The following is a 24,388-nucleotide window of genomic DNA, read 5'->3' as shown; positions in this document are numbered from 1 at the left end:
TATGTGTTGTAATTTTTTTTTGGCCATGCAGAAACATTTTACTTTTATGGTTCTGGCTTTTGTGATATACTTAGAAAGTTCTTTTTCCTCTAAGATTATGAAAAAACATTCTATAGTTTTTTTCTAACTTTTTTATGATTCCCATTTTAAAGTCTTCTTCATGTAGGTTTTATGTCTTTCTCGTTAGGATCATTTCTAGGTGTTTGATCATTTTTATTGCTATTGTAAGTAGATCTTGTTTTGAATCTCCTAGCTCATTGTTTCAATATATGAAGGCTACTAATTTCTGTATACTAATTTTGTAGTCAGTTACCTTACCGAATTCTCTGATTTTAATGGTTTTTCAGTTCATCGTGTTGGGATTTTCGTGTGTACAATTATATTACCTGCAAACAGTGATAATTTAAACTCTTCCTTTCTCAAATTTAAAACTCAAAATTCTCTTTATTTTCTGTAATTTGTATCTCCAGAAAAATGTTAGACAATAGTGTGATAGCAGGCACTCTTGTCTTGTTACTCAAGTAATCTTACATTTTAGATTATCTTCTTAATATCATCAGCTTCTCTCTATTTGCTGGATCCTTCTTATCTTAAAAACTCCCTGTGACTATGACTCTGCTCTCTAGCTACTGCTGCGTCACTTTTCTTACACAGCCAAATGCCTTGAAAAAGTTATCTATACTTGTTCTTCTCATAGCCTCATCTTCCATTCATTCTGCCATTAATTTCAATCTACCTTTTATTTCCACCACTAGATGGGTCAGATGCACTGGCCTATGAATCACATAGTACTCAAGAAACTCTTTGGTTGCTGAGACTGAGTTCCAGAGCTGTAGGTGGCAGCAACGTAAGAAGTGGTGTCTAATATAAAGTTTGAGCTTTCTCCTTGGTGCCAAATGTGGCAGCTAGTATCCAGTGGCTTCATCAATGGTATCCTCCCTTGGGATAAATACTGCAAGTACTCATCATAAGTGGGAGCTAAGAGAGGAAGAAGGAAGGAAAGAAAGACCACAGTGGTGCGTTGGACTTGCAGAGGGAAACAACATACCTTGGGATACAAAGTGGAGTGGGGGTGGGGTGGGGTGGGGATAATTGGGTGAGGACACAGGGTACAATCACAATTTGTGGTAATGGGCAAGCTGTCAGTATGAATCTGGCCTTCACATCTTGGGCACAAGGGGTGACAATCAGCTCTGTATCTCATGAATATTCATTCCCAATAAAAAGAAAAAAATGATATCCTCTCTTGATTACTGTCTGGCTATAACAAGGGCTACTGTGAGGCTAAGGCTGATGTTGCGAATCCTACTCACAGCCCCAATTGTCTAGCTCTTAATCCTGTAGGCGATGCCAATTGTAAAGCTAGGCGACTGCGCTAGTTGTCGTGGCTCTTTTACCTGCCAGTAATCCTGCACCGACTGGGCCAATTATTGAGCTAGGGCAGGGTCTGGAGCTCCCAGACCCCTCAAGCCTGTTCGCAGACTGAGTCACAAACCCTTCATACACCAGGCTGGGTCACCAGCCCCCTCCATGCCAGCCTGGGTCAGCAGACCCCTTAAATGCCAGGCTGGGTCACCAGACCCCTTCACACAGGTCTATATGCTAGGCAACTGGCCACATGGTCCTCAGAAGCTGCAGGTCTGGAAAAACATGGCCACATAGGGCAGGCGCCAGAGGCAGTAAAACACCAGCCAAAGCGGTGCTGTTCAAGCCACTCACTCCACCCACACAATGTTTACCGAATCACCCTGAACCGGCTCCAAGGTGAGGGGAGCCTGATCAAATTGTTCCATTTTCCCAACAATTACATCTACAGTGTAATTTTAGGCATTGTTTCTGGCTGCTGAATGTAAATCTGGTTTACCATGCCTTCCAGAGATTTAATGAACGACCCGATATCCTTTAAACAAATTCAGTGTCTGCTTATATTAACCACAGTGGGTTTCTGTTATTTGCTCTTGCTGAGATTATCAATGCCCTTATTTAATTATAACAATCAACCTAATTGATCATTTCCTCTTTCTAGAAATATTCTTGTCCTTAAGTTTCTACCTGATCATATTTTTAGTCTCCCTTTTTTTCTCTCCTGCATCTCCTCATTCTCTTTTGCTAGTGCTGCCTTTTCTTCAACATGTTATTTAAATATCCTCACTTCTCAGGATTAGGCCTTATCTTCTCACGATGTGCTCATGTCCTAAGTGATCTCATATATTTACATGGCTTGAAATACAATCGATTTGCTGATCACTTCTAAACTTATTTCCCCAGCATAGACTAATGTTATGAACTCTATATCTCTATATTAAACTGTACACAGCAAATCTGCTTGGATGTTTCATATGTAACTCAAACTCAAAGTTATGATATTTGCCCCTAAAATATTATCTCAGTGAATTGGTATCACTATCTATCCAGTACTTATGTCAGAAACCTTAGAGTCATCCTTAACTTTTTTCTTCTTACCCCCTAAATCTGACTGATCCCCCAATCCTACCCATTCATTTTCAGCTCTGTTAATGTCTCTATTTTCATCACTTTGGATCTAACTACCATCACTTCTTGCTTGAATTCCTACATCCACTTAATCGATCTCTGAATTTACTCTTATTCTTACCAATCCATTCTCTTTATGGTAGTCAGATTGCTCTTATTAAGACTGAAAAATTGGTCATGTCACTTATTTATTAAGACTCCTTCAATGGCTTCCTATTGTTAGGATGAAGTCTAAAATACCTAACATGGCCTGTAAGAATCTCCTTCACCTGGCCCCCTTCTATCTTGAAAGGATCTTATGCCATCCTTCTATTCTGTATTAGTCAATGTGCAGCCAGAAAAACAGAAACCCAAGAACCACTTCAATGAATTTAGTGTTACCTGGAGATTAGGAAGTTGCTATACCCCCTGGGTTGGGGGAGCCCACTAGCCTTCACTTCCCTTTGATATGCTAGAGGCACTGTGCCTGTTTCTGTTGCTGTTGGAATTAGATAGGTTTCTGGTTTTCTACAGGTGCTGCTAAAAACTTCTACTGACTACTGGAGCTCAGAGCCTTCTACTACTTCTATTGTTGCTATCAGAGGCTCTACCAGAAGCAGAAAAAAATGGCTTCTTTATTCTCTTAATTTCTAATGTCCTGCCAGTGCAGCCTAGTGGCAGAAATTAACAGAAAATGTGCTGACAAAGAAGTTTGCAAAATGTAGTTTGCAGGCTTCCAGCCCCTGTCAGTAAGAGGAGAACACACAAGGTTGGGAGTAGAGCTGAGGGCTGAAGACAAATAACTGGCACATGCTTCTACTCCAGTTTTTCAAATTAACCGAACTGTTGGCTTTTACACCCAACCCTTTCAAGACACACATGTGCATACACACAACACACATACAGTTTTTATAGGGTTAAAAACTCATACAGTTTTTATAATCAATTTATCTTTTGGTTTTTAGCTTAAACTACAGTTTGTCAATAAAGCTATTTTTGGCCCAACATATTAATCTGAGTGCCTCAATATATACTCTTTAGCACCCTGTTTCCTCATAACATTAATAAAATTGAGACTAAACAACTAACTGCATAATTATTCATTTAATATCTGCCTCTCATGGTAAACTGAAAAGACGTTGAAAAGAAGGACCTACATGTCTTATTCATTGCTACATCTCCACTGAATGGAGCACAGAAGATCTGGAAATACATTTGCTGATTAAATGAAGTGTATCTTCTATCATAGCATTCAAAAGGGTAGTTCCTTATTCATTGTCAATAATCCCTCCAGGGACAAAACATTTACTAGTCCTGAATACTTATTTTATCATTAGGAAAAACGGTCAGTTTCTCAGGGATTTCTCTCATAAACACAGAGGTTGACAGAAATGACATATTGGTTTCTCTGAGTAAGTTGTGTTGAAAGTACGAATGCCCATATATTTTTCAGTAATCTAGTACAGTTCACCATAATTTAAGTAATCATGGAGATAGTTACGGAAATAGCTAGGAAAAGACAAATTCAAGAAGTTAAATAGATGGAATTCTTATGAAATGTACGAAGGGTAGAGTAAAACAGACTAGGAAAATTAGAAAGCAAAGACTTCTAATCCTGAGGCTCTAGCACATATGAAAACAACAAGACCTGCTTATTTACCCAAATATTCACATACATTTTATACCAAAACAACATCTTCAAACAGTGAATGGCAACAGCTAAGCATTAAAATATATGAATCATGAGAGGAATGGAACTGATTCCCTTGACAAGCTGGCTGGTAGTTCCCCAGTTTAGTTCTATTCATCGGGTCAGCTCCTTTGGCTTTCTATTCCCATAACAGAAAGACTAGGGTAAAAGAGGGCAGCCGAGCTATTGGCAGTCTGTTATCTTTGAAGCTGAGTTCCTGATTCTGAAATTAGATTTTAAGAATTCTAATATTTCACATGTTTGATCTATTTTTAAGAGTCGAGTTGTATCTGTGCTCTTCCATCCCCAGCTGATTAGAGAATAATCATCTACAGGTTCTAATTTGTGGGGAAAGGTGGAGATGAGGTTATTGTCAATGAACTTTTAAATTATTTCTGAGAGAGAGGAAAGTGTGACAAGATAAATTAAATTAGAGGGTGATTGATGCATTTCATTTAGGAGGGCTTCAATTTTTTCAGAGAAATAAGCAGAGTTATCAAATGAAAGTACACGGGCTAAGGAAGTGGATAGAGGCTTGAAGAAAAAAGGAAAAATTTGGAGCAGTTACTGCAAAAGCTTCAACAAAGATGACTATAAAGACTGTTGCATAACTTTGAGAACCTGAGGGGAGGTTTCAGCAATACCGTGAAAAACCATGAAATTTCAGGAATCATAACTAATACCCTGTTGAGATTGTATCAACAACCTCCTGAACTATGGCAGGAATGCTAAATGTCATTAGAGAAGGTTAACAAAGAAGACAACGGCTGATGAGTGCATTACTGAGAAATTTACTGTGAAGTCCGGTCCAGAAAGGAAGGCAGAAATGCCAGAATAGGAATAACGAATTTGGAGATAAGTGTTGGAAGACAAAAACTGGGAGAAAAATAGTAAATTCAATAGTGGTGATAAATTGATAAGAAAACAGGAGGCTAAGTAATAAAAAGGTCTTAAATGAGAAATTCCCACTAAGACCAAAGGTTCACAGCAAGTTAAAAAGTAGAAACAGGAAAAAAAGTGTACACAGAGGTTCAAGAGAAGAGAGGTTATTAAATGAAGTCTACACAACAATGTTCTAGAAGTAGAGACTCCCAGCCCTGATCCAGGCCACATGGGTTGAAGGAAGTGAAGAAAAAAAACCCAAAAAAACCCAAAAACCAAAAACCCCAGAAGCTTTCTTTTAGAAAAGGATGCAAAAGGTCTTAAATTTTAAGTGGAAAATCCATGTTTCATTTATTTTGAGAAGGTAGGAATGTTAAAGGCAAACATAGGAGGATGTTTGTTCATGGAGGAACAGATGCCTAAAGGGTTTCAAAAGGGAAACAGATTGGTCAGGAATTGTTTGGGCCTAGAACAGTGTTGAGACAAGCTAGATGAGGTGGTTAGCAACAGGCTGAGTTTTATTCCTTGAGTCAAAGGAATTAAGGTTAGGGGGTTGGGAAATGTGTTAGTTTTCTACTGCTGCTGTAACATTATCACAGATTCAATGGCTTATAACAACACAAATTTATAAACTTATAACTCTGTAGCTTAGGAGTTTAACACAGGTCTCACCTGGCTAAAATCAAGGTTTTGGGCTGGGTCACAGGCCCCTCAAACCCGTTGTGCAACCTGGGTCACAGACCCCTCAAACCTGATGTGCAGACTGGGTCACAGACCCCTCAAACCTGATGTGCAGACTGGGTCACAGATCCCTGTTGGGTTAGGGCTCACACATCCTTCAAACTCATTGTACAAACTGGGCCACAGACTTCTCATATGCCAGGCTGGGTCACCAGACTCCTCACATGTCTGGCTGGATTGCCAGATCCCTGACATGTCTGGCTGGGTCGCCAGACCTCGCACAACAGTTCCCTGAGCTAGGTAATTGGGAAAGATCCCAGGAACTGTTGGCAGACAACATGAATTCAGTCCTCAGCTTCCTCAGCAGCAGCAGCAGCAGCCTCCAGCAGTCTCCAGCAGATGCAGCAGCCTCCAGCAGATGCTGCAGCAGCAGCCACCACCACCTCCCCTGAGCCCCCCCAACCCAGGGCACCCCTGGGGCGAGGGTGCTGTGGATCAGAGCCATTCATTCATCCTTTATACTCAAATCCAATAACCCAGGACACCTGGGTGCAAGTCAGACAACCCAGGAACACCTTGGCAAACATGTGCAACTACATTAGACAATAACCAAGTAATACCTGGGCGCATGTGCATATTTACATTAAATGCTTGCCAAGATTTCAGACATCTGAGGGGCCCCGATAATTTACTTTTAATTTTCCGTACATCCCTCAACTGTGCAGACTGGGTCACAGACCCCTCAAACCCACTGTACAGACTGGGTCACAGATCTCTCACATGCAGGTCACGATCTAGGTAATTGGATAAGATCCTGGGAGCTGTGGGTAAAACTGACATGCTTTATTCTGACTCGAGCTCAGCCCCCTCTATTCCCACAGCAGCAGCTTACAGCAGCCTCTTGCAGAGGCAGCAGCCCCCTGATGGCCTCCCAGGGGTGTCCCAGAGGCACTGTGGATCAGAACCATTCATCCTTTATACTTAAGTCAGATAACCCAGGGACACCTAGGTGTGAGTCAGATAACCAAGGAACACCTGGGCACACATGTATAATTAAGGTATCTACATCAGACAATAGCCAAGGAACACCTGGGTGCACGTGCAAGGTTAATATTTACATCAAACAGGCCAGATCATGCTGGTTAAGATTCCAAACAGCTGAGGGAGCCCGACCATTTTTCATTTTCCTTGCACAAGATGTGGGGAGGATTGCATTCTTTTCTGAAGGCTCTCATGGGGAATCTGTCTTTGACTTTTCAGTCATTTAGATACTGCCATATTCCTTAGCTCATTGTCCCCCCTTCCTCCATCTTCAAACCCAGTATCGTTGCATCTCTCTAACCATTCTCCAGTAGTCACATCTCCCTCTGACTCTTGTCTTCTGCCTTCCTCTTTGACTTTTAAGGGCCCTGGTTATTACATTGCACCCACCTGGATAATCCAGAATAATCACCATATTTTTAAGGTCAGCTGATTAATAACCTTAATTCTATCTGCAAACTTAATTCCTCTTTGCCATGTAATCTAATATGTTCACAGGTTTTGGAGATTAGGAGGTGGACATCTTTGGGGGAAGGGGACATTATTCTGCCTACCACAGGAGGTAAACTGCACAGGTTTGTAAGCAATAAAGAAGGAAACTGAATTAGCAAAATCTGGTTAATGGAAGGCAGAGTTTATCAGAACCGGTTTCAAGATTTCAGTTGGGAATATGAACCTTATCAAAATTCTACTCTCAGGCTGCTATGACTGATATGCAACTTCTGAATTTATGTTTAAAATACTGCTACTATTAATAATAATACAACTACTACCACAACTAACACCTCTTGGACTTATGTATCAGGCCTCTTCTAAAGTCATTACATGAACTAATTTTATCCTTAAACAATACTATAAGGGAGGAATAATCATTTTCCCTATTTTAACATGAGAAAACTAGGAGAATCAGTAATTTACCCAAGGTCACAAAGTGAAGGACTTAATCTGAAACCCAGGTAGTGTGGCTCTAGGGCTTTTAACATTATATTATGCAGCTTCTTTATGTGCATCTCTCTGGGTTTGGGGACAAGGAGTGGCTGATGAGTATCTTGTTTTGCATTAGATACCAAAGGGTGCAAGTTAGAAACAATGTCTTAGGTGATTAATTAGGTCAGGATCTGTTGACACATCCATAGGGGGAAAAAGTGGCTCTTCTTTGTACTGAACCTATGCAGACAACAGACTTCTTTAGTTCAGTTCAGTCTAAACGTAACAGGAAAATCATCTACAAGGCTATTCTTTCTTTTCTTTCTCTTCCTCCCTTTCATTCAAAAAATATTTGATTGTTGACAATGTAAAAGAAACTGTACTGGACATTATGAAAACCTGATTAACTGAGATAAGACTTAAATAATATTCAGTGGAAGTGAATTATAAAATTTGCACTAAAATTTTGCCCCATAATTTATAAAATCATCAATTGCATTATTGCAGCCTTTGCCATTTGGCTTTCTCCCACTATTTTCTTCTCTCTTCTTTTAATATCCCCTTGACTCTACCCGTATTGTCATTATCTTCTTTGATTGTTTCTCTTTTCATCTTTCTGCTCTTAAGCCTTTTGACTCTTGCTTCTCTCAGTTGCTTAGATGACTATCTCCTCACTATCCATACTACATTCAACCCACTCTGGAAATAAACTATTTTGTTTTAAAAAACTACAATTCTCCTCAACTCGTTTTCTCCTTTTCATCCACTTTACCATTTTATTTTATCCATGAATGAAAGTTCAGACCTTCATTTGCTCTGCTCCTTTCAACTTTTTTACAAAATTCCTGCTTATAATTCTCCCAGATCTCTTGACAATCCATTCATCTTCACCTTCACTTTTCTCTAACTTTTCTAGCAAATCTAACCTTGTCATTTTCCTACTCAAAATTCTTCAAGTGTTCTCATGATCTACCAGATAAAATTCAAAATTCTTTACAAGGTTTAAAAAATCTCTGCTTACCCATCTAACTTCATTTTTACCTTTTCCCCTAATTCCCCTTTGCATGCTACCCTCTAGCAGCACAGAAATACTTGTGGTTCCCAGAACACATCATACTTCGTCATGTCTATGGTAACTTTCCATCTGTCATTCCCCTATTCCCTCTGCTGCTTTTTTTCCGCCCATATGGAAAACTTATTCTTTAAGATTGTTCAAATGTTATCTCTGCTGCGAGGTCTTCCCAGTCTCTTTCAGGTAGACCTGGGACTTCTTCACTCTCTCCTCCTATACGGTACATCCCTCTAAATGTTTTTAAGAATATTTCTATTCATATTTCGGATCAGGACTTGGAGTTTTCTATTCCTAACACCCAACATAGAATCCAGCACATAGTTGCTCAATCATTTTAGTTAAATTAACCTACCCTAGTATCTATATTTAACCTACCATAATGCTGAATAACAATTTCCCAAACTGTATTTTTTGGAAAATTAGCACCCCTACAAAAGAGTTGTGTATTATAGAGTTGGACTTTTTTTTTTTTTTTTTTTTTTTTTTAATTTTTATTTTATTTAATTTATTATTTTTTTTATTATTATTATTTTTTTTAAATTTTATTTTGTCGATATACATTGTAGCTGATTATTGCTCCCCATCACCAAAACCTCCCTCCCTTCTCCCTCCCCCCCTCCCCACCAACAATGTCCTTTCTGTTTGCTTGTTGTATCAACTTCAAATAATTGTGGTTGTTTTATCTTCTCCCCCCCCCCCGGTTTGTGTGTGTGTGTGTGTGTGTGTGTGAATTTATATATTAATTTTTAGCTCCCTCCAATAAGTGAGAACATGTGGTATTTCTCTTTCTGTGCCTGACTTGTTTCACTTAATATAATTCTCTCCAGGTCCATCCATGTTGTTGCAAATGGCAGTATTTCATTCGTTTTTATAGCTGAGTAGTATTCCATTGTGTAGATGTACCACATTTTCTGTATCCACTCATCTGAAGATGGGCATTTGGGCTGGTTCCAACTCTTGGCTATTGTAAAGAGTGCTGCGATGAACATTGGGGAACAGGTATACCTTCGACTTGATGATTTCCATTCCTCTGGGTATATTCCCAACAGTGGGAGGGCTGGGTCGTATGGTAGATCTATTTGCAATTGTTTAAGGAACCTCCATACCATTTTCCATAGAGGCTGCACCATTTTGCAGTCCCACCAACAATGTATGAGAGTTCCTTTTTCTCCGCAGCCTCGCCAGCATTTATCGTTCATAGTCTTTTGGATTTTAGCCATCCTAACTGGGGTTAGATGGTATCTCAATGTGGTTTTGATTTGCATTTCCCAGATGCTGAGTGATGTTGAGCATTTTTTCATATGTCTGTTGGCCATTTGGATATCTTCCTTAGAGAAATGCCTACTTAGCTCTTTTGCCCATTTTTTAATTGGGTTGCTTGTTTTCTTCTTGTAAAGTTGTTTGAGTTCCTTATATATTAGAGTTGGTCTTTAAATAGTTATGTGAAATGTATGTTTGTTTTCACTGTAGGTTTAAGAGAGAAGTTCAAATCTTCTTTTCCCTAATAATACTCTTATCTTTTAGTGTCATAACAATTCTCAAGTGCAGTCAAGTTTCATAAAATAAATAAATCGCCTAAACCACCTAAAATGATAAATTTATATTTGTTTTTACCATGACCTGGATGAGGAACATCAACCAAAACAAAGCATATGTATATATGACTAAAATGCCAACATAATTACCTCCAAATTTACTTATATCAAATCCAGCTCTGCTTAACCTGGATTATTGCCAACAAAATAGAACAAATTTTGCTCAGTTGCCCTATTTCTTTTATTTACATTAATTGATTGATTGATGAGGGCCCTGTTTTTTAAGCAGTTTGGCTTAGTGAAAATTATCTGTTACAAGGGAAGATTTTGGGAAATAATCACTGAAAAATAGAGCATCTATTGAGGTCCAATCAGGAATACAGAAACCATTCTATGGAAACTAAGGAACTTAATATAGGGGAATTTTACACAGAGGTTGGAGGGAGTCTCCAGATCAAAAAGGGGAACACTGAGGTGACCCAGCGATATTAACTATAGGAAGTTGTTAATCACTTTTAGAGCTGGGGGAGCGAAGAACTTGGAAGCTCAGAGGAAGGATTCCACTGAGCTGGACTTGGACTCTGAAAAGTAGAACAGACTGGCTGAGGCTGCTACCTTTGAGGGGTCATGATGAGTCTGGTTTTTAAGGAACAAAAGAAGTGGGAAGCTGGATTCAACTGCTAAAGACAGGGTGATGGGCTGTTACTGCCAAGATGATGCTGATAGGCGCAAGAAGCAAATGGAAATGAACAAGTCTCTCTTTTCTATTCCTGCTTTCTACTCTCCCTCCAGTGACCTCTGTTGATAGAACCTATCAGGAAGCCAGTTGGTAAAAGAGACATGTAGTTTGGGGAGTCTCATCCCCAGAATTACAAAAACTGAGTACAAAACTATTGATACAGAGTGGAGAGACAGTTTAATAAGCTGCACTAAGCAATTAAATCAAGCTGCACTAAATAGAGTCTTAATCAATGGTCAGAGTAACCATCATCCAGCTTAAAAAACTCAATAACTTAAAAATTAATATACTTCTATTGAATTTGCTTGCCATTAGACATGCACTTTTGTATGCTTCATCACTATAGTTATCATTTAATCGTCCAATCTGGGACCTATACGGCACACATTATTTTAGGTTTTCGGATGGAGAAAATAAAGCAAACTGAGGGGATAGGGATTGGAGTGGGGGCAGCTCTTTCATATGGGGTTGTTCTAGAAGGTCTCAATGAGAAAGTGAAATTTGAGTAAAGACCCAAAAGAAATATGAGAAAGCAGTAGGAATATATGGGGGAAGATTTTTTCAGCAGGAAAGAGTTGTGTTTGATAAATATGAAACTGGTAAACATTTTGCAAGTGAGTGGACTTTTCTGAGGGTTTGAAGTTTGTTTTTAACTATTTGCATAGTTCTCTTTTAGAAGACTGTGATTCTAGCTGAGTACCATCAGCTCATTATCAAGTATAGTATCAAGTTCAAACATTCCACAAAGCATTGCTCACCTCTTCCACTAAGGGAAAAGCTATGCTTTTCACACAGCAGGTTATAAAAAATTTGCTGATGGTAAAGGAAGTTAGGTGAAGTATATAATGCTCTACCCCTACTATAAAATACTTCCTTTGTTTCAGAGTCAGCTATGAAATTCTAATAATAGTCTCAAACCTTTAATTTGGATTATTTGAGTAAACGTAAAATGCCCAGCACTGTACATAATTACTTCTTTGTTAAGATGTCAACCTTTGTTTTTTAGTTAAGAGTTAATGAACCTTGATAATTTGCAAACAATCTTTGAGGCAGAAAGTAGGATGGACACCATCAGTATTCTTAACCCAAAACAATGAAACCATTGTTGGTGTTTGAATCACGCTGCTTTTTGTTCAGATAATTTTTTTCCTGAAAAAATACATGCATACTTTGGTACCCAAAGGTGTCAGAAATATTAATAATTTAGCTATAATGAAGTACTCCTTCAGTCAGTTTTGTTACTCAAACAATAAATGTGAACTTATCTGTAAAGTTAGAAAATTAAAAATGATATAAAACCCAGGAATATTCTCATGTTAAAGGTTTAAAAAATCAACAGTAATTGTTGTCCTTGAAAAAAAAATGAGTTGTACCAGATAATGTAAAATCTTTCTGTAGTGAGTAAAAATTTCCAACAGGAAAGCTTGGGGTGGGTATGTCTAAGGTTCATTCATCTGAGGAGAATTTAAGACTGGACAATTTTAGAAAGTAGATATTTGAGTTACCTTAGTAAATTTGTTTTTAACTTAAAAAGAATCTTGAGAGGTCAGTAGTGCCCACTGGAAGGCAAGGACTTGGTTCTGGCAGGAAAACCCTTGCACGTGGCTGGTAGTATTTGCAGAGCACTTAACCAGTGTGCCCAGTTTCCCCTAGCTGTCAAGTATAAATAATAGTAATTGCTACCTTCCGTGGGAAGTGAGCATGTGCTTTGACATCCCTGGTTGGAGATGCTATACCAACACAAATATTATTATTAGAATATAATACATGTATGCACATAAACCGCCAGCATCGTGCTGTTTTAATGCTTATATAACATCTATATATACGGCTCTTCCATGCTCTCTCTTCACTTTAGGTCGGAGGAGAATATAATCATAGCATGCCACTATTCAATTTTTCCAAATATGGAGGAAATATGTTTTGTAAAGCTCCATATCATCCTTCTGAGAAGCACTAAACCTACTAATCCCTTATGGTCTCTAGCAATTGCATGATGGCCCCCATATTAAGCCTTCGGCACCTTTTTCAATATTAGCTAAATTACTTTTTCTGGAACCATCGGGGAAAGGCTGGGGAATGAAATTGGCTAGCGTCTTAAAATTGTGGTTGTTTAACATTTAACTGAGTCTCAACAACGTGTTAAAGTGCTATCTAAACAGATAATTAGCTAGCTGTTGCGCAGTGGGCTCTGTCTAAATTTAGCAGTAAATTAGGCTCACGGAAAGTAAAATTTTCTTAAGGGAAACGGTGGTGTCAGCACAGCCAATGGATGTCACAATAGCTACATTTCGTCAATTATGATGATCATCAGGGGATCTCCCAGAGCGATGCAGGACAAGGTTTACTTATAAGTACCTACTGAGGATAGGTGATAGAGAAGTGGGCAGTGGGTAGAATGGCCTGAAGCCTTGGAGGTGAGTAAAACATTGTAAGCCAGCCGGCGGAGGGTGAGCCGACCCTAGTGATTGAAAGCTGAGGACAGTGTGGTCTTAGCCACAGGCAAACGTTCGTTTAACTGCGACAGGCTCGTCTGTAGGAGGCTGACCCTTGTTTGACTTTATTATTGGAGCATATTTGTGGCTATCTGGTGGAGGTGGAAGGACTTACATACATGTAAAATTAATGGTATCAGCCCTGAGAACTGGTGTTCTACGCCTCCACCCACCCCCACCAGTCCAAACTGTCCACCCTCCTACTCCCCCCGCGGAACTGCAAGTGGCTGTGGCTCCAAGGTCAAGCCACCGGGGCTGTGAGTGGCGGGTGGCTGAAGAGGGCAGGGCAGGCAGCCATCTAGGGTGAGAGAAGGACATGGGGGACCACAGACGCTCCTTTTAGGGGCAAATGTTTAATACTTTCCGAGGTTGCTTTCCTGCGATCAGTTAAAAGGAAAACAGGCAAGAATATTACACGTGCGAGCATGCAAATAAAACAAAACCAAAGAAAACACCACCGCATGCGAAGCCCTCCGATGGGGGAAAATCCATGGCCTCCTGTTGCCAGTCGCCCGGCGCTGAAAGTGGACAGCCCGGCGGCCGGAGAGAAGAACGGGAGGCAAATCTGGGACCCCTCTCCTCGCCTGGCTCCGCTGGCCCTTCCACCAAGCCGCCCTCCCAGAGAAAGGAGCAGGAAAAACGCTTCTGCAAACGTGCCTTGGCGAGCGGGGGTGGGGGGGGGGGTGAAGAGCGGGGCTGAGAAGAAAGGAGGGAATCGGAGAGCAGTTGTCCCGGGAAGCAAGAAAGAGTCTTTCATTCCCCCGCGTCTAGGCGAGAAGGGAGAAAACTAGTCCAGCAGGCAGCGTCCAGCTTCCTAGACAGGAACCTTTAGCACGGGCAACGGAAGGGCAGCCCCATCCTGCCTTCCCCTCCCCAACCCCTCCTTGTCCCGGGTCGCCACCACAGGGACAGCGCCGCCCGGGTAAGACGAGCTCCGAGCGCGATAGTCCCATAGCCCTCCTCCTCCTGCGCCGGGGCAGCAGTGGACCCGCGAGGGGCGGAGTGGACGAGACCATTGGAAACGCTGGGTAGAGGGTGAGCACGAAGCAGGAACGGGGGGCGGGGCCGACTAACCTATTCCAGATTTTCCTGTCCTCTTTAAAGCTCTGCTTTGGGAGAAACCCCGTTATCAAAGTGGATGAAGGAGAGTTTTTTTTTTTTTTTTTGAAAGGGGAGGAGCGTGTGTAGGAGGGCGGGGTGGGAGGAGACGCGGCTTATACCCGGGGATCAGATAGAAGCAGCAGTTGCGCGGGGAAGCGGACGAGTCCCAGCGTCCGCTCTGAGGGTCGGCTTTCTCTCCCCCTCTGGCGCGGGGCAGGGTGGTGCGTTCCGAGTTCCCAGGAGTTCGAGGCGGGCGGGTGCCGGGGGGAGGGGAGTGGCGGCGGTGGCGGGCGGCTCCCACTTCAGGCTCGGCGTCGGCTACGGCTGAGTCTAGGCAGCCGCGAGCACTCGGCTCAGTGTCAGCCGGCGGCGACGGCGCTAGAGCTAGGAGTTGGGTACGCGCGCGCCGGCCGTTTCGCCGCCGCCGCCCAGAGACTGAGACGCCGGGGCCGGGGGAGTCGGGGGGGCGGGCGGGTGAGCGGGCCGGGGGGAGGGTGGGGGATGGCGCGGACCCCGGGCCTGGCCCCACCGTGTCCTGGAGGCGGCAAAGCACAACTTTATTCCACTTCTCCCCCTGGGGCCGGGCTCCTGCTGCCGCCCCCGCCGCCGCCGCCGCCGCCGCCGCTGCTGCTGCTGCTCTTCCCGTTGCTGCTCTTCTCCCGGCTCTGTGGTAGGTGAACCTCGGCGGCCGGCGCGGGCTGAAGGAGGCTCGACGGTGGCCGTGAACGCGCGGGCCGCTGTCCGGAGTGACCAGGCGGTTATGCTGGGCGGTTGGCTGCGCGAGCGGGTACCGTGGACTTTGGCTGGAAACTTTTCGCCGCGCCCGGGGCGAGGCCGCTGAAGGGCCGGGCCGCCGCGGCGGCCGCCCGCTCTCCTCCCCCGCGTCCGCGCGGGTAGCCGCGCAGATGGCCGGGGGTCTCCAGTGGCGCTTCGTGTGCGGGGCTCCTCCGGATTTGCTCCTGGGACCGTTACTTCCTCGCTCTTCCGCGGAGGAAGCCGAGATCGCAGACTTTTCTGGGCCGGGGTTAAGATGCCGGGATGCACGTTTGTCGCTTCCTTTTTTCCTGTTGAAACTTGTAAGCCCAGAAACCCTAGGGACCAGAAGCCGACGGAACCAAGCCTTCGGGTCCGCTCCTCATCGCCTGCCACCCAGGCTAAGGCACCATTTTAGCCCACCCCTCCGTAGCATCCCCTACAGTCAGTTTTCTTTGGTCCTCCGACCCCGTTCTGCCCTGGCAACCTCTGGGTCTCTTTGGATTGAGCCTCCTGCTGCCTTCCAGTTTGGGGGACGTCTCTCACACCGTCCATGCTTATTTTAGCAATCCCTGTTTGTCCCCAGGACCTAGATTTACGTGTTAAATGCTTGATTGAATCTATTGTGCCCCGACTGTTCAAATCAAAGCAGCGCCACGCCACTTCCCCATCTCTTCCTTCCCCGTGTTATGTTACAGTTTTCCTGTCACACACATTTGGGAACTAGTCTCTTTGTAAGTTCTGTTTCCCAGGTATCGAGACTAGAAACCTACTTGTGGGGGAGGGGAGCAGGGGAAGTCTGCCTTTCGTGCAGGAGAAATCGACGTAAGTAATAGTTAATGGAAGGCGGTGATGTGAGAAAATAAGGCCACCAGTCTTTGGAGATTAGCTCTAAATGTCTTTAGTAGTATCAAGACACCGTGGGGCGTTATTCATTCGAGGGCTCTTGGTGAGCAAGGTGGAAGAGCAAAACTTATGGTTGCTCAAAGATTGGTTCTTTGTTTCATGAAATTTTAAACTGAAGTTTTACTTGTATTTATTAAAAGGAGAGATGTGTGCACATTTCTTGGATAATGTGATTTAGAAGAAAAGAATCCCGTTAAATGTGTAGGTGAGTCAAGGGTAGTTGGTTGTGAGCGAGGCAAAGTTTTCATGATGAGAATGAATGCCTCTTATAGGCTGAGAATTCACCACCACATTTCTACACTGTAGTGAAAGTTTCAGATTTACACAGAATATAGTGTGACAAATGGCGTGTTATCTAATGTGCACTGTTTCTGTATCCCCACTCCCCAGATGTTTGGTTCTAAGACACAGTTCTTAATAATATGACCTCTTTAAATTGATGCAAGATTCTAGATTGAATTTGTGTACTATTCATTTCCGTTAAGGAGGATTGTGGCTGCTGCTTACAATTGGGTGAGGAAATAGTTGGAGGGGACTTAAACCTATCCCGACTTAATTTATATTAAGGACTGAGAATATTTGTACCTCTATAGAGGCAGATCTACTTAGGTAAAGCTCTATGGAATACTGAAGCTAGGTAGTGTGTACACCTGATACAAGAGATAAAATTTGCATAATAATTTAACAGTGGTTGTGAAAATGAACTGTTGATTACTTTTTGAAGGCACACGTTGGTTTTCACATGGAAGAAGAAACGTTTTAAAAAAATCTTTTTAGTAATGTGCTATTGGAGGGACTTGATATTTTAGAGCCTAAAAACTAAGCATTGTAGGCAAATGGACTGATTTAGAGAAGGTATAAACTGAAGATTTTAAAGCCAACTCTGCTTGTAGCTGTAGAGACAGACAGTAGTTTTGTGCACTGCTCATTTAAAGAGCTTCCTTTTTTGGCTTATAGTGTTATAACACCCTAATTTGTGCACCCTCATGACAAGTTTTTTTCCATCAGCCTTTGTTTTAGAATTCAGTCTTTGAAAAGGGCACAGTTGTGACTTATGGATGCTTTGTAAGTATGGAAACAGAATTTTCTTCATGTAAGCTGTTTGTTGATCTAACAACTAATGTTAGTAGTACTGATATTCATGACAAAGTTTGGCATGTACATATGTTTGACTGAGTAGGGCCAGTTTTAGAGTTGACAGGATTTTTAGGCTTTAAAAAGATGACTTTTTCTGATGATTTGTTCATCAATAGGCTTTACTTGTTTTATCCCATACAGATTTTTTTCTTTTTGCTGCTATTTTTTATATGTTGCTTACATTCAGCGTGGCCTTAACTTTGCTTAACTTTGTCATGTTATTTTGAGTGTTAAAAATATCTCTCACAACTGGTAGACCTGATATGCTGAAAGCTATAAAAAAAATTTTATAGCAGATTTGCTCTTTGTTTTGGGGGTGTACATTATCTTATTTGAAGAACTGAAATTTTAAAATTAGAATTTTACAGGTTGTCAAACTGCCAGTTTTTTGTTTGTTTTTTATTCTTAGGTATAAAGGTGAAGGGAACTAAGTTTACCACAGTGTCTGACTTTATAAGCCTCATTTTCTTAATTCTGAAATTCCATGTTTCTTTATGATGGCAATAATCAATTAATGGATGATCAGATATATCTCACTTTTCCTTCTTACATTTTTCTTGGGACATAGAGAATATTAGTACACATATGGTATTGACGAATGAGAGGATAGACTATTTGACCTTTGTATGGTCCCATTTGACTCTGGGATTCTATAACTCTTTTCATTTTCAACAAAACTTTATCTTAAGATAGATATTTAGAAGATGATAGAAAAGATGATCTAGTATGATATGGGACCTTTAGCACTTTAAGTACTTTCTATGTAATTGATGGGCACTTGGGGACATAACACATGAATAAGACAGTCCTGGCTTCAAGATGCTTATAGCTTTGTAACAGACATAAAGGAAACAGATGATTATCAGACACTTTGGTGTTTATGGTAGAGATATGCATGAGGTACTGTAAGGTTGCCCAGAAGAGGGATACCTAACTCATTAGGTGAAGACATATGAGTGTGAAATGAGAAAAAAAAAAAATCACTTTTTAGCAATCGTTTGAGTCAGATCTTTTTTCAGATTAGACATTGTGGTAGTGGTACAAGATCTCCCCTCTCTCCCCCTCTCCCTCCCCCTCCCTCCCTCTCCCCCTTTCTCCCTCCCTCTCCCCCCTCTCCCCCCTCTCCCCCCTCTCCCCCCTCTCTCCCTCCCTCTCCCCCTCTCCCCCCCTCTCTCCCCCTCTCTCCCCCTCTCCCCCCTCTCTCCCCCTCTCCCCACCCTCTCCCCCTCTCCCACCCTCTTCCCCCTCTCCCCCCTCACCCCCGCTCTCCCCTGCTCTCCCCCGCTCTCCTCCTCTTTCCTTGGGCAGTTTATGGTTTAGTTACTAAAGGGGCAGTTTGATTCTGAAAAAAGAATGCACTTACTAGCTGTGAATCATTGGCAGGTTATTTAACCTTGGAAATTTAATGTTTCTCATTCATCTTTTTAAAAAAGGATATTACCTTGCTGATTGAGTTCTTGGGAGAATTATATGAAAGAATAAAGTAAAACATTTAGTGGAGTGCCTGGAATACAGTAACACTCATGTTAGCATTTATTATATTCCACAGCTTAAACCAACCAGCCTGATACCAGTGATTCTTAAATTCTACTCTGATGTCCTGAATAATTGAGTTTTCAAGTTACTTGACTTGTATTTGCATTTTACATCTTTGTACTGAGGGTATAGCCAAATCAGTGGTCATTACCGATAGTATTAGGTTGGGGCCTACAGTATATTCTGCCTATATTAGTCTTTATACATCCTAAACAGATATTATTGGAAAGTGAACCAAATTTAGAAGCAAGCAAAAAAGACCAGATCTTCCTTTCTTGCAGTTAGCTGCAGCATCAGAAATAGGAATTGGAAAAGTAAAGCAGTTATACATATGTGTGTGTATGTTATATATTTAACTGTCTTACCTTGTTTATGTCACTTTCACATATATTTATAATTTAGTGACTCAGCAATTCTGGTGTATGTTTTATATCTGTATAGTTAAGGAATAAAATTTGTGGGTTATTGCCAGATATTTGAAAGTTATCAGAGAAGCTGGCTGTAATATCCTTTTTTTTTTTTAAAAGTAGTAGTCTGACATTTTGTAATTTACCCATTAAAAATTAGTGGGTAAATAGTATATTGTTATAGCATATTCTGTAATTTATTAAAGTCTTCATAAAAGTCTTCATTTAATAGAATGAAAAGTTCAGAATGTCTATAGAGCACTATATGGGTTGCAAAAGATGAGACATATTTAATTTATAATTACTGTTAGCATATAAATACAGGATAAAATCAAATAACCCTTAAGTCCATAATGGAGTATTAAAGATGATTTTGTGTGCCAAACACTCTTATCTAAAAATCTGAGTACCATTAGTCTGTCATACTTTTGATTACCTTATATCTTTTTGTTTAAATTTTTTGTCTTTAAATTCTTGAACCTTTATCCTTCAATAAATTTCATAAAACTTATGATTTTTATTTTTGTAATAGGCTTTGGTATAGTTTAATCATTTATTTAAAGTTTGCTGCAAACTTTTATCAAGGGTGGGCTTCAAGTTTTTTTCTAAGTGGCTCACTTACTATAATGTAGGACATCAATTTAAAATTTTAGTGAGAGTTGCCTCCTGTGAGTCTAGATATAGCCATATTGCAGGTACTATACAGCCATGCCTCAGAGAAATTGCAGGTTTGATCCGAGACCAATGCAGTAAAGCAAATATGGCAATAGAGTGAGTCACATGAATTTTTTGGTGTCTGAGTACACGTAAAAGTTACGTCTACACTATACTGTTTAATCTCTTAAATGTGCTATAGCATTATGCCTAAAAAAGCAAATGTACATACCTTAATTAAAAATACTTTTCTGCTAAAAAAAATGCTAACAATCATCTGAGCCTTCAGCGAATTGTTTCTTTTTGTTGGTGGTGTAATCTTGGCTCGATGTCGATGGCTGCTTACTTACCATGGTGGTGGTTGCTGAAGGTTAGGGTAGCTGTGCAAGTTTCTTAAAATAAGACAGCATTGACCACATCAATTGATTCTTCCTTTCACGAAAGACGTGTCTGTAGCATGCAATGCTCTTTGATAGTATTTTACCCACAGTAGAACTTCTTTCAAAATTGGAGTCAATCTTTCAGACTCTGCTGCTGCTTCAGCAACTTAGTTTATGTAATATTCTAAATCCTTTGTTGTCATTTCAGCAATGTTCACATCATCTTCACCAGGAGTAGATTCCATCTCAAGAAACCCCTTTCTTTACTCATCCATGAGAAGCACCTTGTCATTTGTTCAAAGTTTATCATGAGATAGTAGCAATTCAGTCACATTTTTAGGCTCTCTTTACAATTTTAGTTCTTTTGCTGTTTCCACCACATCTGTATTTACTTCTTCCACATAAGTCTTGAACCCCTCAAAGTCATCCATGAGGGTTGGAGTCAACTTCTTTCAAACTCCTGTTAGTGTTGATATTTTGACCTCCTCCAATGAATCATGAATGTTGTTAATGGCATTTAACACTGTGAGTCCTTTCCAGAAGGTTTTCAATTTACTTTGCCCAGACCCATCAGAAGAATCACTATCTATGTCAGCTATGGAATGTATTTCTTAAATAATAAGACTTTGAAATTCAAAATTACTCCTTGATCCTTGGGCTTGCAGAATGGATGTTGTGTTAGCAGGCATGAAAACAACATCTTGTACATCTCCATCAGAGCTCTTTGGTGACAAGGTGCCTCGTCACTGAGCAGTAATATTTTGAAAGCAATCTTTTTTTCTGAGCAGTAGGTCTCAAGTAGGCTTAAAATATTCAGTAAACCATGTTGTAAACAGATGTGTTGTCATCCAGGCTTTGTTGTTTCATTTATAGAGCACAGGCAGATTAGATTTTGCATAAATCTTAAAGGCCCTAGTAATATTCGTTACAGCATTTTTGTTTATGGTTTGACCAGATCTGACCAATGTTTGAAAGAAATATACTCTACCCTTTTGTTGACTATTTATATCCCCAGGTGCTTGGCATGTAGTAGGCTTTATTTCAAGAGTTTAACAGCAAAATCCAGTTTAGTTTAAGCCAGCACTGTTCAATAGAAATATAATGTCAGTCACATAATTTTAAGTTTTTTTGATGCCATGTTAAAAAAGTAAAAAAGGAACAGGTGAATTTAATCTTAATAATATAGTTTATTTAGCACAGTGTAACCAAAATATTATTTCAGCATGCAGTTCATAGTAAAAATGGAGAATAAAAATTTTCTTTCATAGTAAGTCTTTGGAATCTCGTGGATATTTTACACTTATAGATATTTTCAGTTTGGACTAGGCACATTTAATGCACTAAGATAAGTGTGGTGTGGCTGTTGGCTACCATTTTGGCCTGTGAAGTCTAAAAACTATTCATTGTCTCTGAAGTATAGATTATACCCTTCTCCAGTCCTTATTCATAAGTCCCAGAATGACATTTATCTTCCTTCCTACCTAGTGAAATTTTGGAGTACTCGAAATTTTGAAATTTACTTTCTTCATGAAGGCTTCCTTCAACACTTCTTGTGAACAGTGAGCATGCACATTCTGTTCATTTTTTCATGCTTTTAGTTTTAGAACAAAGTTTGTCAATGTTTTCATGGAACACTAGTTTCAGAAGATAGGTTTTTGGAAGAAAGTACCATGGTTGAATACATTTGGGTGTGGGAAAAAATAACCATACACTCTTCATGGAAAGTTAAAATGTACATTAGTTTATTAATGGTCTGAGGAATTCTTCAGTAAAATATTCTGTTTTACAAATTAATTAAACAAATCCTTTTTATTGTAATACCTATTCTCATGTTGCAGATGTTATGTTGTGCGGACTGCACTATGGGAGATAAATCCTTAGAGAGATTTGTACTCTTACTATTTTTATCTTGGAAGGAATTTATATTTTAAATTCGAATTCTAAACTAGAAAATATAGGTTTAAAGATGTTACTTGATGAGATAGTTCTGCACTGGTTTTTCTTTTTATATATTTTTTTTTGCTCTTTTTAGTTGTCTGTCTTTTTCCCCGTTGCCTTAGTATTTTGGATTTGAGTTGTACAAAATCAGCTGTGTATTATTTGCCCTAGGATGTATGTAGCTTAAACAGCCTCTGTGGAACATATCTTACTTTAGATATGACACATCTCATGCTGAGACTGTTTTCGGAATAAAGTGGGTAAATTTAAGATAGCTAGTTTGTAAGAAAACTATGCCAGTGCTCCTATTGGGAAGGACATGAAAAAACCAAGGGGCAAATATAAGAATAGGTGCACAGAGCCTGGGCTCCAACTCAGCATTTGAGAATATTGTATATAATTAAGAATATGGTAGACTCTTCTAATTGCTTCAATTCAGAAGAAAAACTAAGACTTTAATGAAATGTTATTATTGGTAAATTGCGGTAAGATCAGTTTCATATATTAACTCTAGGAGTTACTCATGACAGACATGATTGCCATTACTAAAATATCTATGAGACAATAGTCTTTGAAGATTATTAATAAGATTTCTAGTTTAGTCATATGAGGGCACTTCAAAAAAGTCCGTGGAAAGATTTATATTATCTTTTAATTCCGTTTTTCCATGAACTTTTGAAGTATGCTTGTAGTTACTGCAGGCTAGGTTAAGATTTATTTTACAGATTTCCCTTGTTATGGACCCCAACTCTTTACTAAATTGATTTAGATTAGAAGTAATCATTTAAGGGTATAAGTCAAGACAATAAACTGCTTAGTTTTTAAACTTGCTTAGAAATACCCTAGCTCCTTTATTTTAAATGCAAAATTTAAAAATGCTTTTTAGTTTCTTTCATTGAATGTTTTTGAAGATAATGAAGTGGGAGAAAGAACATAGCTATCAGTTCTATCCTTCTTTGTTAAGGGCATGGGACTAGAACAACATAGCAGCATTTTTCACTAAATCATGTTGGCTTATGTTAATTGCTTATAGCAGCCACTCTAAAATTGTACATTTCTGCTTGTTAAATTTGAAGGAGGTAGAAAATTACCACCAACACAAACCTCAAGAAACATCTGCAAATAATGCTGTTGTATTCAATATTAACTTTTATAGTAGCTTCCTCATTCCTATAAGCTATTCTGAGATTATAAATACTATAATATTATAAGTACTGTATATCTTGATGCTGTTTGTCTGCCTATTTCCTATTAAAAACAGAATGAACTTTAATATTGAAATAACAGTAAAGAACTTATTCTTTTTCAAGTTATTGCCTTCTGTTTGTTGTATAATAGTACATTATTAAAAGAATCATTTTTTTTTTTTTAAAGAAGGTATAGACCCTACAGTTGGCTGACTGATTTTGAGTTAAAAAAAAAAAAGGCATATCAAGGCTAGAATTAGTAATACTAATGAGGACGTCTTTCTTAGCAGGAAATAAGACTGTCTAGTTAGACTATTGACATTCTTTTCTATACCTAAGAAAATAAAATTAGGAAATAAAAATAGGTTATCTTTATGCTTTTTAAATGATAAAACATTTTCAACTTTTAGATTCTTAAAGATGTCAGCAATTATAGTGGCTGTTTTGAAACCATGCATTGTTTATCAAGTTTATTTTCCTTATGTATACAGAAAGATCTAAGAATTGATACGTTTTCATTATATTCATAGTTGATAGTGAAAATGTTTAAATATATAAGTAGCTGGTGAAATTTGTGTACAGTATCCCCCAAATCTCTTGTCCTCAAAATGCTTTAATCCTAGCAGCATCTGTTAAAATATGGAAAAAAAAAAAATCTAAACCTCCCTAAGAAAAATACATGTTTTTCTTTGAATATACTACTGTTGCTTTGCTGCCCTCTACAGTCATCTAAAATAGTCACTGTAGGTTTTTCTCCGATCAAATGATTAGGATACTTCCTTGACCTGTGAGCTTTAAATTTCAGGAATGGATTGAGTAATATTTACTGTTAAAATATGTTAAAATTTAGTTAGT

At 39.7% G+C, this 24,388-nt stretch overlaps 1 protein-coding gene across 1 annotated transcript in view; it reads left to right on the top strand.

Annotated features, from left to right (window-relative positions):
* Positions 1-15,136: 15,136 nt before the first annotated feature.
* NECTIN3 (nectin cell adhesion molecule 3) overlaps positions 15,137-24,388 on the top strand; it is a 63,984-nt gene continuing 54,732 nt past the window's right edge. Inside the window, exon 1 of the mRNA XM_063108733.1 lies at positions 15,137-15,305. Coding sequence (XP_062964803.1) covers positions 15,137-15,305 — 169 coding nt within the window. The remainder of the gene's footprint in view (positions 15,306-24,388) is intronic.

The sequence above is a fragment of the Cynocephalus volans genome, chromosome 1, assembly GCF_027409185.1.
Source record: "Cynocephalus volans isolate mCynVol1 chromosome 1, mCynVol1.pri, whole genome shotgun sequence".
Classification (NCBI taxonomy): domain Eukaryota; kingdom Metazoa; phylum Chordata; class Mammalia; order Dermoptera; family Cynocephalidae; genus Cynocephalus; species Cynocephalus volans.
This window is presented reverse-complemented; position numbering and strand designations above follow the sequence as displayed.